Raw genomic sequence first — 14,901 nt, forward strand, 5'->3', positions numbered from 1 at the left:
GGTCCTAGGTGAAGCCGGACCCACTTGTGCACCTGCTCTGCTCACTCTAGCAACTGCAAAGGCCCCAAGTGAGCAGAGGGTGAGGCACACGAGTGTCGGACAGCAGAGCAGAGGGACAACTCACACCCCGGGCGGGACACGGAGCACAGCGGGAGCCTTCAGGACAGCACTCAGAACAGTGCTCACCTCAAAATTTATGAACTTACTTCTGGAAGTCTCCATTTAATAATTTGAATAAGGGAGGACTACTGTATTAACATTTTAAGACCAAATGTTTTCCAGGAGGGTTGAAACAAAGTATACATTTTCACAGAAGTATATTAAGAGCTTCCTTAGGACACTGAAGATATTAACTTTTTTATGTTATTTTAAAAAATCATTTATTTCTTTATTCATTTATTTGGGACAGGGTCTCACTACATAGCTCAGACTTGTAGTGATCCTGCTGTCTCAGCCTCCTCTGCACTGGGATTACAGGCATGTGCCACCACATCTGGTTTCAGTGGCCGGCATGGCTTGCCCAGGGTTCCCAGGCTGGCACAGCCTGCGTGTGGGAGACTGAGCCCAGGTCCTTGCACTTGCCAGGCAGGTGCTTACACTAACAAGCCGTCTCTCCAGATCCTTTTTCATGCTATTTTGATGGGTGAAAAATAACAATTATTTAGATTTGCATTTATTTATGGAGGCTGGACATTTTCCTTCTTATCTGGCATGCCAGAGTTGTCTAATTATTTTTAACCCTCTGGGTAGTAGTAACAGCTTTGTGTTCATCACTCTTTAAGATCTAAAATAAATCTAGACAAGACATTTTCTTAAATAATTACTGTAACATTTTGGCTGGCCTTAAACGTACTATGTGGCCCATGCTGACTTTGAACTCACGGCGATCCTGCTGCCTCAGGCTCCCACGTGATGGGATGACAGGCAGGTACCACCACGTCTGGCTCCACTGCATTATTACATAGTCTACTGTTTGGGGCCACCGCTTTGGACTGTGCCATTACTTTCCTATTCATCTTCTCCTAATTTACCAATGATTCAATAATTGCAGGTAAAATAAAAGTCTTAAATAATCTTCCCCTTCTGTACATGGTAGAGGGTCTCATTTGTTTTTCATCAGAAACATTTTAGAATTTTCTTTATACAGTTTCATCACAGCATCAGTTAATATTAGAGGCGGAGAGAAGGAAAGGAAGGAGTGGATAATGGCTATGAGTCACTAAAGTTGAATCCAATGTTCAACAATCATTACAGAGACCGTCTCTGCCTGAAACTCGACAGGATAACATAAACTATGAATGGTAACTAATTACTGGGACCTGGGCATTTCCTTCTTCCTGAGGGGACAGAATACCCCAGGTCTTTTGTGGCCTGTAGCCACGAGAGTGCATGTACCACATAGTCTAATCTCATGCAGCCTATGAGAAAAGTGGGATTCAAATCGATTCAGTGAGTTGCTCAGGGTGCTAAGCCGAGTAAATTAGAAAATTAGACGATGTCCCCTAACTCTCAGCATAGCCTGAAAATCAGATTTGTTCGGTATGTATGAGTATACCTTCGTATTGAGGACTGAGCCTAGGGCTTTCACAGTTTTTATTTTGAGGCAAGGCCTTGGTAAGTCACTAAATTGTCCAGGCCAGGCTTGAACCTGTATCTCCCTGGCTCAGCTGCCCAAAGTGTTGGGATCACAGACATGTACCAACACGGCCAGCCAGAATTTCAAAAACTGAAGTTGATGTTTCCAACATAAATGAAACAACTTGACTTATAGAGCAAAGCTGAATGTTTAGTTAACACAGTAAGATATTTTCAAACCCAAAAACAACTTTAATTTTACACCCAAGAGAATGTTGAAGTCACACAGATTAAGTACACAGAAACATGGCTACCTGAGCCAGATGCCTGCGTAGGTTCTACACACAGCCAGGAACAGCTGCCTGCAAGGAGCTCACCTGAGATAAGAGCATCAGGGCGGGACTGCTCCTTTCTCCAAGCAGGAACAAAAACTGTAACATCTTTGTGGCCTCTTTCCAAAAACCAATCCACCGCCAGTTTTATTCCTCGGCAGGAAAACACTTCTTTATTTCCGTGGCTGAAAGATTATTTTAGAAGAGTTGAAACACAATGAAACCTAAATTCAATTTAATTAGTTCAAGTTTATACACAGAAATGATCATATAATTACAATAGTTATCAGAGATTTGAAATTTAACGTTGGGTCGCATAGTGCAGAGAAAAATTAGCTGAAAAACCAAAGGGCTGGCCAAACAGCTCAGCAGATTAAGGGCCTGCAAACAGGTGCAGGAGCATCGGGCCTGCTATGCCGATCCCGCCCCTGGGGCATGCTGAGACAGTGATTGAGGCTGGGCGTGGTGGCACTTACTTGTAATCCCAGCTCTTGGGAGGCTGTAAATAGGAAGATCACTATGAATCTGATCTACTCATGAGACCCTGAGCACACTGTAGACCCTTCCCTAAAATACGAAAAAAAAAAAAAAAAAAACAAAAACAGAAAGAAAAAAAAGAAAAGGACAAACCACAATCTGCGAGAAGAATTAAGAAAATTAAAATGATCGTGTATATAGAGAATAAGGAAAAGCTAGTTTTGAAGTATAAGGCCAGGAAGGTCAACTACTCAGAAAGACACAGCTCTGTTTGATCAGCAAAGGGAAAAAAGGGCTTCTACCACAGGAAAGAAGGATTTCAGTCAAATATAAAGAAGTCATACAGGAAAAAAATGGTAAAAACTGTGGCATGGAACACTTAGAATTTCAAAACTCTTTTTCTTTGACAGTTCTTCTGCACATGCAGTATTTCGATCGAAATGAGAAGTGACCCCCACGGTTTATTAGTAGCCCAGTGCAGGCCCACTGAGCACGTGCTCTCTGCATCCCCAGGGGACGCACGGGCTCCCCGACAGCCACTCTGCATAGCATTTAGGTTTTGGTCAGCAATACTGTATGGAGCAAGGACTGAGGATGACAACAGGGCATGCGAGCCTGGACCAGCAGCCTGAGTGCCCAGAAGAGAGCGCCCAGTGCCAGGCTTTTATCCCAATGACTCTAATATAACACTCCAATCTCTAAAGAAAAAAAAATCCTCCTTTAATACAATTAGTGATATCATGTCTACGTCTTGTACTATGAATAACTACTATGAAGACAACAATATGCAATGTATTAATTATTGTAACTGTCCTACTATCCTGCTTTGAAACTGTCTCATTGCTATTTCTTTCTCAATAAAATTAATAACAAATGAATACAATTAGTGGCTTTCTTTCAGTATGACCTTAAAGGGCTTTATTATGTATTTTTCCTCCTACAAAATAAGAAGGGCTTACAATGCAGGTAAATGTCACTGTAAATGTTAGCATAAAACAAGCAGTCACCATGCGAATATGCTGCTCCAGGGTCCCTGCGAGACACTGGAGCCATCCAATGTACAGTAATCATTTTTAGTACAAAACAGAAAGCAGTCCTTGGCTCGTGGGTGCTGAAGGCGCAGATGCAGACTGTGGTCCTCAGACCCAGCTCAGCGGCGCAGAGCACGAGGGAGGGAAAACCAGAGGCAGCAAGCGTGAGGCAATGTGTAAGGAGAGGGAGCGCCAGGGGAGAGCACTGCCTGAGAGCCGGCAAAGGCCCAGCAAGAGGCAGAAAGTGCAGGAGGGGCCACAGGGGACGAGGAAGAACAGTCAGGCTTCTGGAAGACCCAGAAGATGGCGTCCCGAGAGAGCACAGACAGCAAATTCCCAAATATGCTCAACTTGCAGAAATCTTCCTGTAGTCTTACTTTACCGAGTGCTTTGAAATCTACTGTATTATACTTTCTAGTGAACAAAGGCTCCCTGGCTTACAGAGAACTGACACTTACATGCTCTGGCTTTAAAGTCAAATTTGTGTAAGCGTTTTCTTTTTGGCAGTTTCATTCGTTAAGGGCAACGGTCACATTTCCTCACTTTAGATTTCACCTATTTGGAGGAGCTTCCATGACATATGCATAAGCGGTAGGCCCCTGCCACAGATTCTACAGATGCTGCAACAGGAAGCTGACCTAGGAGGGTCCCCGTAAGGCGGGTCTCATCATCCCCGCCTCCCCCTCCACAGCGCCTCAAGGGCGTCAGCGGCATGATGCAGAAGTGCCGCCCCGTGCGTGGTGAACAGAAAGGATAAACAGCCTGACTTTCTGAACAGATGGGCCCATATCTATGTCCAATCTTGCGGAGAAAAAACCCTCTTGTTTAAGCAACTGTAGTCACATTTTCTATCTGCAGTGGAACATATTCTTAATTGCTACACAAAGCATATGAAAAACCAAAGAAAACTGGCACAGATCTATTAATTGTAATGCTTAAAGCAAAGTACATTTGAGATGTTACCACATAATAGTAAGAAAGCAACAAGTCACAGGACGGTAGAAAAATTCTGGACTCATTTTATATTGATAAGACAGAGGATTCCAGGATAACTAGAAGACATTAACAAATTCTCAATCATACTGACAAATGAAATAAAAAGCAATGGCTGGGGAGATAGCTCCATGGTCTAAGGACTTGCCTAGCAATGCAAGGACCAGGGTTTGATCCCTGGTACCACATGGCATATTGGTCCCAGAACCCTGGGCATGCAATGCAGCCCCAAAAGGGGGTGTGGTGGTGCATTCCTGTAATCCCACTGCTGGGGAGGCTGAGCCAGGAGAATCACTACAAGTGCAGGCTGCATAGTGAGACCCTGTATCAAATAAATAAAGACTTTTAAAATTTTTTTAAAAAGAAATAAAAATATTAATAAAGATATAGACAATAAGAATAATCAACTTGAAACTTGATCTAATCCCAATCTTGCAAAGTTAGAAAAGGAGGCACATGTCTGTAATTCTGATGACTCTCAAGTCTTAAGGAGGACTGGACATGTGAGGACAGTCTGGGCTATTTAGCAAGATCCTACCTTATTTTTGTAAAGGGCCGAGACATATGCAGCTTAGTAGGAGAGCACCTGCCTAACATGCCACCAGTTGTTTTTAAAGGGAAAGATATGAACAGCCAATTCACAGAAGAGGAAACCCAAATGACCAATAAACTTACGAAAAGATGTTCAATAGTAGAGAAATGCAAATGAAAGCCAGAACAAGACACCATTTCACACCCATCAAATTGGTAAAAATAAGTCTGCAAACACCAGATGTTGCCAAGAATGTGTGAGAGCAGGAATTCATTCATACAGTACAGGTGGGAGTGTACACTGGTGTGTCTGGGACAGCCATTTGGCGCGCCTTATCAAGTTGCAGGCAAGCTTTCTCCACAACATTGTGATTCTACATCCAGGTACAGCAAAACCCCACAGTGATCTGAAGTTACATTTAATATAATTAACAATTGGCTTTGATCCCCTGCCTCTGCCCAGCTTTAGAATCCATAGGGGACATTCCCATGTTTGTCTTCCACAGAGGACACCCACTGGGGTCCCTGAATCTCCAAGATGTTCCTAGATACCCCGCCAAGCTTTGCCTCAATCAGGCCAAGAAATGAACGACCACTAGGGAACCTGAAGTTGGCTGCTGTTGTCTTGGTGGTCCCTGTTGGTCACGAAGACTCAGAACTATCCCCAGCAGGCAATGTGTAAGTCACAGTGGATAACACCTGGCACTCTAGATTACAGATGGGACTTGAGCAGACTAGGGCAGATCTGGGGAGACTGAGCTGAACTAAGCTTAGAGAAGCACGTAGAAGGACGTGACTAATACGTCACATGCGATCCAAGGGGCAACTGTAGCAGGCAGTGATAAAGAACGATATCAAGTCAGTTTGATAAAATTAGGAAAAATGGGATGTCAGAGTAAGTATAAAGTAGCTACTAGTGCAAATTATATGTTGACTACTAAAAAAGAACCACTACTTTCATTCTATATTAAGAAAATTCAATAAAGATACATAGCTACTTATGGCATACTTTCAGCCCCTCTCCCCCATATTAAAATTACCAATACTTTAGCTGTTTTCCTTAGGCAGGAATTTTTTTTAATCCTGTTAGCATTTAAACCTAAAATGTCCCATAAAAGTCCCACGTGGGCCTTTTGTGGCATCATAGGGCACTATACTCATTGGCAGATGGTCCACAGCTTAGCTCAGTAGGTGAGTGTGTTAAGAGGTGGCCCTGGAGAGAAGACGTGCTTCCCGGGACGTGTCCTAGAAGGGGGAGGTTCTGTCCCCGCCTCTGGCCCTCACCTGTGCCCAAACCCCACCCAGCTCTGCTTCCGGGCCGCCCTGACCTGAGCATTCCTCCACCAGGCCCGATCCTGAGGCTGTCTGTGTGGGAACAGCTGATCATCGTCTGCATTCCTCAAATCTGGGAGCTGAGGGCCGGCCAGATAGCTCAGCGGACTAAAGTGCCTGCTTAGGCAAAGCGAGTGGCCGGGGTTTGATCCCTGGCAGGGTGTGGTGTGGCGGCCCCACCCCCAGGGCGAGCTGTGAGGGCAACTGAGACTGGGCGTGGTGGCACATGCCTGTAATCCCAGCATTTGGGAGGCTGAAAACAGGAGAATCACTACAAGTCCAATCTACATATTGAGACCCTGTACACCCTGCACTAAATACATTCTTTAAAAAGTTGCTCTCAGATGTTCTATGCTAGACATTCATGCATCCCATGCATCCCATTCAGGAACTTGACCAATAAAGCCATTGTCCATTAAAAAAAACCAACCAAACAAACAAAAAAAACCCTGTGAAATGAGTTAAGCCTCTCTTCCTTCAGGTTGTGGGTGCTTGTCCCAGAAACCAGCAAATGGATTAATAAATATTCCAACAACTTAGCAGTAAGGATGGTAGGCATATATTAATTGAGTTCTTTTATTAGGTAAATGTGTTTTGTGATGTTGGATTAGGCAAGAGACTGCATGTGTGCTAAATGATTCCCCTCGAACTATTTTGGCACAGTGAGATTGAGTTCCTAGGGAAAATTCCAAATCTACACTGAAAAATTTGAGTCATTGTTAGGCTCAAAATTCCTATCTGGCTCACCACTGGTTAACAGTAGAAACATCAGAAGGCCAGAATGTTGTCAGCAGGTCTCTTTCTTAAAAGAAATTTAGTATTTTACCCTATCATGTTTGGAATAGGTACATGTATAAAAATCCTGCTTTATAATGGCTAGCAGAAGGCTTACTTGAGGTACACGAATTGGTGTGCTTATATGCTCAGAAAAGCCACACTCAAAATAAAAGGATTGTTGGTGTGTTCTGCATATTTTATATCTCAGGAAGTGAGAGACAACAGGAGAGCCCCAAGGAGCGAATTAATAAAATGGAGGAAGAGATTAAGAAGAAATTGAGGCCATTAGCCTTTCTCTGCTTCTGCCCCATCTGCTGCTTCTACTTCTCATGACCTCTTGCCTCAATCTGGAACCCAGGAGAGTTCTCTGGCTGAACGGATGGCTCCCAGACGCTGCCTGGTCCAGGGATAACTATGTCCTGCTGGGACGGGGGAGAGACTGCAGCCTCACGCGAAACACAGAAGAGCAGAAATGATGAAGAGGATGGAACAAGTTTAAGAATGAGAATAAGAGACTCCAAAAATTAAGGCATTATGTTGCTAAGTAGTTGTTCTGCTAACCTGCATAAGCAGGAAAACAAAAGGAGTCAGCATTCCAAGCAGCAAAATGAAATGACGGTGCCATATAAAACAACTTATTTTTTGTCTCAGTGTGAAGAATATCGGTCCTATTCCTTCTAAGCTCCTGTAAATCAAATACCTTTTACAAGTGGCCAAAGTCCTAGAATGCCGTATGGGTCAGAGCACATAGGCTTTGTTTCTCAGCTGATGTTACTCATCGGAATTATTTATTTGGTACAGGGTTTCCCTATATAGTTTGGACTCTGATCCTCCTGCCTCAGCCTCCCCAGCTGGGATTACAGGTATGCACCAGCACGCCCAGCTTCAGTGGCTGGTCACTGTGGGGCCAGTATGCATGCTGTACTAGTGAATGGAACCTGGGTCCTTGCACTTGCCAGGCAGGAGCTTAGATGGCCAAGCTATCTCCCTTGCCTGTTACTCATTTTAGAAGTTAGTTTCTAGCACTGTGGAAAGGTCTGTGGTGCTTGCCAAGGTGTTTTGTAACGTGTTTCCAGCTCACAGCCTCTGCAGGAGCCGCAGTTGCCCTGTGGACTGCGGCTGCCCTGTGGACTGCTGCTTCCTACTGCTTGCCTGTGCAGCCAGGTGGGCTGGGAGGCCTCCGAAGCCAGCTCCCCTGCACAACTGCCTGCTCCTCCTCCCTTGTTAATCTGTCTCAAGGCCTTGTTGACGGCAGCCTCTGAAGTCTTTCTGTAGGAGGTACTCTGCAAGGGCTGCCGGGATGAGTCTCCCAGGGATTTTAATCAGTGGTTCTTTGAGACAAATTAATGAGAACTGATTTAGAAGCAGATCAGAAAAGACTTTTCTCTACTTCTGTGATAGCCTTGTTACTGGGAATTGAAGCATAAACAAGAAAGGTATTTGGATGATAAAGACAGTCATTTTTTTTTTTTTTTGGTACTGGGGATCGAACTCAGAACTTTGTAAGACTGCAACGTTACTTGCTCACTTAAAATTGCGCACAGTGGGGCAGACCTCTTTCTGGGACTGCAAACATTAAGAGTTCTCTTAAGGGTCAAAGTGCCACTACCCTAAGAAACAGGATTTGGAAAAAGGAAGGAGCCTGAAGAGACGAGGAGGATGCAAGGGATGTGACCTAACATGAAGCGTCAGGAGACTCTTCCCGAGAGGGTAGAAGATGGGAACTGCACATGATGCAAGGCTTTGTGCTTCCTGCCTTAATTTTTTCCCCTTTTTTCTTTGTCCTTTAGAGATAGGCTCTCACTATGCGGTTCAGGCTGTTCCTGAGCTCACTCTGTAGCCCAGGCTGGTCTCGAACTCCCAATGATCCTTCTGCCTCAGCCTCCTGAGTGCTGGGATTACAGGGGTGTACCAACACACCTGGCTGTTCCTTTCTTTGAAATACTGGAGCCATGAAATTTGAGATTTCTCCTGATCTTTCTTATTTTACTTTGGCCCAGAAAAACAAGCTCTGGATTCCACTTGACAATCTTTTACTTTTTCTTCATGAAAAACAGGACTGCTGTTTTCTAGAGAAGCAGGCCATTCTCTGATCTCCTAGAGCTATCCATCTATCTTACGGGAAAAACCCAACTGTTTGACGCAGACGTAGCACACCCTGCATGCCACGCAGAACATCTTTGAAGCTTCTGGAAGCAGCAGCTCTTGAGTGGGCGAGTATGGACTTGTTTGTATGGACAGCATGTGCTGGACGTGTGTGAGTGAGTGGGGAGGGGGAGGGACTATTCCATGCCGTGGCCCAAATTCGCAAGCACAGCAGCTAACACTGAAGGTGACTACAACATCGCGGGGGAAACACAGTTACTGAAACTTCCCAAGCACATTTCTATACTATACCGAAGAGCTCATGTGCACAGCAAAGTGAAATTAATGTGCAGGGAAGTCACTCATGAGGACGGTGACGATTTGGACTTGGTTACCTGGAGCCTCTCTCCTCTTTCCCAGGGACGCCTACTCACAGTGTAGACTTGGGGTCACCTAGCGGAGTAAATCTGATGCAAGCAGATCACTAAACGGTTTAGTTTTCAAAAGAAGGTGATTAGGAGACAAGAAAAGATGGCCAAATGCTTTTCTGTAACCCTATTTTTTATTTAAATAAAAATTTGGACTAACATGCTTGCTACATGTTAAAATACACTACTATACAATACCCTCCACTGGAGGATTATAGGAGAAACTCTAAAACTGCTAAGACTTGAGTGGGGTAAGCCACATTAAGCCAGTGAGCCCTACTACCACAGTAAGGGCACAGCTTAGCAGGGTTTACCTTAAGCAAAAACAATTATTTTTTGTAATCTAGGGAAGGGTCTACAGGGTGTTCAGGGTCTCACTACTAGATCAGGCTCGTAGTGATCCATCTATTTGCAGCCTCCCAAGAGCTGAGATTACAGGTGTACACCACCGTTCCCAGTCTCAACTGCCTCTCAGTGCGCCCAGAGGCAGGGCTGGCATGGCAGGCCAGGGGATTGAACCCCTGGCCCCTGTGCCTGCTTACAGGCGCTTTAATCCGCTGAGCTATTTGGGCAGCCTGCAAAAAGAATTTTAAAAAAGGTAAGTAAGTATCCTTTAAAACTACAAAACCATGGGCTGTGGAGATAGCTAGGTAGTCTAAGGGCATGCCTGGAAAGTGCAAGGACCCAGGTTTGATCCCTGGTACTACATGCTATGCAGGCCCCAGAACCCCAGGCATGCATGCCGGCCCCAAATGCCTATAATCCCAGGGCTGGAGAGGCTGAGAAAGGATGATCACTGAGTTCAAGCTGCGTAGTGAGACCCTGTACCAAATAAATAAACGATTAAAAATAAATTAAGGAAAACTACCAAACCATGTTTGAATCTTTAATGCCAAAGCTCTTCAAGTTTATATATAGTTAATTTACTTGTATCAGAGGATATTAGGGTGTATTGACTGCTGATCACAGAAAAACACTAATATAATACTATTAATAAATATTCAATAAACACCAAGTTATCAACTCTTTTTTTTGTGGTAGCAGAGATCGAACTCAGGACCTTGTGCTTGCCAGGCAAGTACTTATGCCACTGAGCTATCTCCCTGGCCCTGAATGATTACTATTAAAGCTTAGGTGCTCTCCAAATACTTGGTGAATTAAGTTTACTTTTTCTTCAAATTTTAGGCCGGAATATACATAAACTATCTTGGGCATACAAAAATAATGGATTTTAATTTTAAAGAACTCTTTAAAAACATCTTCACTAATGCATCTTTCAATGCTTAACAGTTGTTAATTTTTTTTTTTTTTTTTCCCATGTGCCTTAGCAAGGAGAAGCGTGGCTGGCTACTACCTTCAACATGAGTACAGAAATCAGAGAGCATTTACTGCCTGTCACTGCAGCCCAATGCAGTTTATCCTGTATTTGAGAACTTGTAATTAATTCCATATTGCTGGCTGGTGGACACCTAGGTGTTCTTCATTGGACTTAAAGGCTCACAACTGCTTATTTATTCAGGCATGCTCATTTTGCTCCTCAGAGCTACCTGATTTTATTGTTTTTGACCTCTTTCCCAGGACAGCGAGACACTGTGAAGCTCAATCCAGTTCTCAAGATGCTGATACTAAGCGGGCAATCTAACAGTCCATCGCGCTGCTATGGAACAGAAACAAATCTGAATCAATGCTTATGAAGAAGCTGTGTTTCGAAGAGAAATGCCGCAGCATGGCTCGGAGGAAGTTCTGAGGCGCAGGGCGGGGGCTTCTGAGTGGGTAAGACAGCACGATGTACTCTCCGAAATGCAGACAAGGCTGTTCTACTTTTTCTAAGTACGGGATTTCTGAGCAAACCTGGCCAGAGTGCTCTGCTTTAAGAGGAAACTAAAGGTGAAGAGCTGTTGATATAGGAGAATGAAATACTGTTACTGTAGAAGTTTAATATGAAATAACTATAATCTTCCAGTTGATTATGAACATAACAGGAGTATGGTTAAAGAGGCAGCTTTCTTATTTATTTTTTAATTATTTAGTAAAGAGTTTATAGGGTCTCACTGTACAGATCGGACTCATGGTGATTCTGTTTTTAGCCTCCCAAGCACTGGGATTACAAGCGCATGCCACCACGCCCAGTCTCAATCACCCTCTCAGCGTGCCCTGGGGGTGGGGCTGGCATGACATGCCAGGGATTGAACCCAAGTGCTTCACTCTGCCTAAGCAGGCGCTTTAATCTGCTGAACTGTCTGGCTAGCCCATAGGTAGCTTTTAAAAACAAAAACAAAGCCATTTATTTATTTATTTATTTATTTATTTATTTAGTAGAGTCTCGCTACACAGCTCAGACTCATAGTGATCCTCCTGTCTCTGCCTCCCCAGCACTGGTGTTATAGACATGTGTCACCATGCCTGGCTTCTGGCAGGCACAGTGTGCCCAGGGCTCTGGGGCTGGCATGGCACGTGGTATTAGGGATCAAACCTGGATCCTTGTGCCTGCCAAGTTTTTTAATTTAAAAGAATTAAAGAGGTAGCTTCAAGAACCGGGAAAGGGTAAAGAGAAAGATTTTCTTCACCTTTCAAGGACTATGACTTGAGACAAAATTAGTAAGCCAATCAAGATCCAAGTGGTCACTAATCTGAAGATGACCCAAACCACCACCACAACACCTGTGTCTGCTAAGCAAATCTAAAAAATTTTCTTAATAAAATTAGAAAATTATATAGAAATTTTATTAACAGAATTAAAATATAAATTCTAAAAGCTATAGAGATGTATGGACTATAATATATGACTTTGTCAGGCCCTATACTGATATAATTAAACAACAAAGATAAAACTAATTCTGATTCTGTTCATGGTCACTAAAGATTTTCTTTAAGAACAGTAAGAGAACTGGGGTGCTGCCCAGTTCTAATCTGCAAATATTATCTATAAGACTCCCTTTAAAGGGAGACTAAGTCATCTTTTAATTAATGTTACTTACAGTAAATTGAGACTTCAAAAACCACTCCATTGAGCCTGTTTAATAGGTGAACCATATATTTTTGTACTAAGCCCTTGACATATGTCATGTATTTTACCCTTACATCACTTAAGACTTGACATATTTCAAGAGTTCAGCAGCTATAGGTAGCTGTGGTTACCATACCGTGTCATGCACGTCTGCTGCACATAATTTTGATATATTTTTATTGAATGAACCAAAAACAAATTTTAATGAATTCTGGAATTTTTGTCCTTCCTGTCATTTAAACTAAGTACAGAGTAGGTATCAAAGAAAATTTGAAAACTGTGAGTCAATTCTGTACTTGAGTTGTAATTACGTAACAGAACAAGACACCAATCAATCAATTGAAGGCAAATCTTTAAGTTAGGCAGGATGGCCTCTAAGTAGGAAGAAAATGTTCAAATGGGAAGGGAAACAAGGGAGGGGGAGGGAAGCAGGAGAAAAAGAAAAAACAAGACAGTAGGAGAAAAAAAAATGGAAAGAAGGCTTGGAGAAGGACTGAAGAAAGGGGAGAGGAATGGGAAAAAAGAATTAAGATGTATTATGCACAGGTACAAACTCCTATGAGGAATACAATCACTATGTGTATCAGAAGCATAGTAAGCCAACAAAATTAAATGAAAATATTCATGCTGAAGCATTGTCAACTTCGTACAACGTCACAAACAGATTAGCTACATGAAAGGCTTTTTTAGAAGATAAATGAGAAGCTTGATTCCTGACTGTACACATTGCTACACTCAGATTTCATAAATATATGGGTTTAAAATTGTTTTGCTATAAAGGAAAGTTATAATAACAACTACATATGCTTGGTTCATATTTGTCTTGGTTACTTTTCACTCATTGCTGGGACAAAATATCCGACACCCAAAATTAAGGAAGGAAAGGTTCATTTAGCTGACAGTTCGTGGAGGTTTCAGTCTATACTTGGCTGGTGCCCAGGCAGAGTGGCACATGGCATAGAGCAGCAGGTCATGGCAGCAGAAAACAATGAAGAGCAAAGGGAAGGGCAGCAGCTGCGGCTTCTAGCCAGCCTCTCTCCCCTGCTTATATTATAAACAAGCTACCCTGGGGCTGAGGAAGTCACACAATATCCATGCCCTCTTCCTGCACAGGATGAGGATACTTACAAGGTTAGAATCCTGGCTCTCTGCTGAGTCAGTTAATTAAATTTCTAAACTTCTCAAGCTGACACAATGTATCAACCAGTACACTATTCTAACTTTAAAAATATGCATCTTATTCCTAGTCAGACTTTTAGAAAATTATTTTAATGATTCATTTAGAGAGCTCTTCTATGGCCCAGTTGATAGTCACTTTCTGCATTCCAACAAGTCTTTTTCTGGGGGGTGGGGAGGTAGAGCATAAACTATCTAGCAAATGGCTAGTTCAGTGCCATTTAATTGATAACCCAAAGCAGTGCTCTTCGAGGCCAACTTTTTTTCAAACGCTGCTCCCCCCAACTTATTATCTCTACATATTTTCAAGCAGGGTTTCCGTGTTCCCAACCTTGGTGCCCAAATCCACTCTTGGGATTTCTCTATAGTCTGATCTTTTCTAAAGCTCAATTTTACTATGCTACACTTTCTGGATTAAATTCTTCTGCTGGTTCTCTATCACTAACAGGTAATTCACAAATAGAGATTCTATTGTCTAAAGTAATTTATATGTGATTATTAGCAGACAAAATACTGACCATAATAATGCACAAACATGCACCTAGAAAGCCTACCAATTAGTCTGGGGATTTACTCTAATTCCAGAGACCTGGGTCCACGGACCAAGGCAGAAAAGCTGGACTGCTGGAGAGTCGCAGTAGCTCAGTCATACCAGAAAGAGAAGGCTGGTGTGCCCAACTTCCACCCCAGCACTCGATCCGTGCTACAGCACCAGGACAAGGCAGTGATAAAGCTCTGGGTGTTTTCTTTCCATTCCCCGTTGTCTTACATGGATTCCGGTAACAACTGAGGTAGACTGTGAAAATTTAGTTAATTTTAATAAAGTCTGGATCTCAGGTCACGGATGCATAGTGAAGACTTTTAGGAATGAAAGGCCACTAACACCAATGTATATTCTTGTGCCTTGCAAGATTTATTTCTTCCTTTCTCCATTCCTTCTTCCCTCCATCCCTCCTCCTGTCTTTGCTTTTCCCTCTCCCCACACTCTCTTCTGTAGTACTCTGGGGATTCAACTCATGGCCTCACACATGCAAAGCACGGGCTCTATACTGAGCTACACCTCCAGCCCAAACTTGCACTTCTTAATGATATAACAAGTATATAAACATAAATCCACTGGAAAACTTTAGAAAAAGCAGTGGATTAGTTTAAGGGAC

At 43.0% G+C, this 14,901-nt stretch overlaps 1 protein-coding gene across 2 annotated transcripts in view; it reads right to left on the reverse strand.

The window, feature by feature from the left end:
• Positions 1 to 14,901, reverse strand: part of Zc3h12c (zinc finger CCCH-type containing 12C) — a 69,741-nt gene that overhangs the window by 14,462 nt on the left and 40,378 nt on the right. For both annotated transcript variants that reach the window (XM_023709512.1, XM_023709513.1), the window contains exon 3: positions 1,953 to 2,092. In XM_023709512.1, the coding sequence (XP_023565280.1) occupies positions 1,953 to 2,092 (140 nt within the window). The remainder of the gene's footprint in view (positions 1 to 1,952; positions 2,093 to 14,901) is intronic.

The sequence above is a fragment of the Octodon degus genome, unplaced genomic scaffold, assembly GCF_000260255.1.
Source record: "Octodon degus isolate 3935 unplaced genomic scaffold, OctDeg1.0 scaffold00012, whole genome shotgun sequence".
In the NCBI taxonomy this organism is placed as follows: domain Eukaryota; kingdom Metazoa; phylum Chordata; class Mammalia; order Rodentia; family Octodontidae; genus Octodon; species Octodon degus.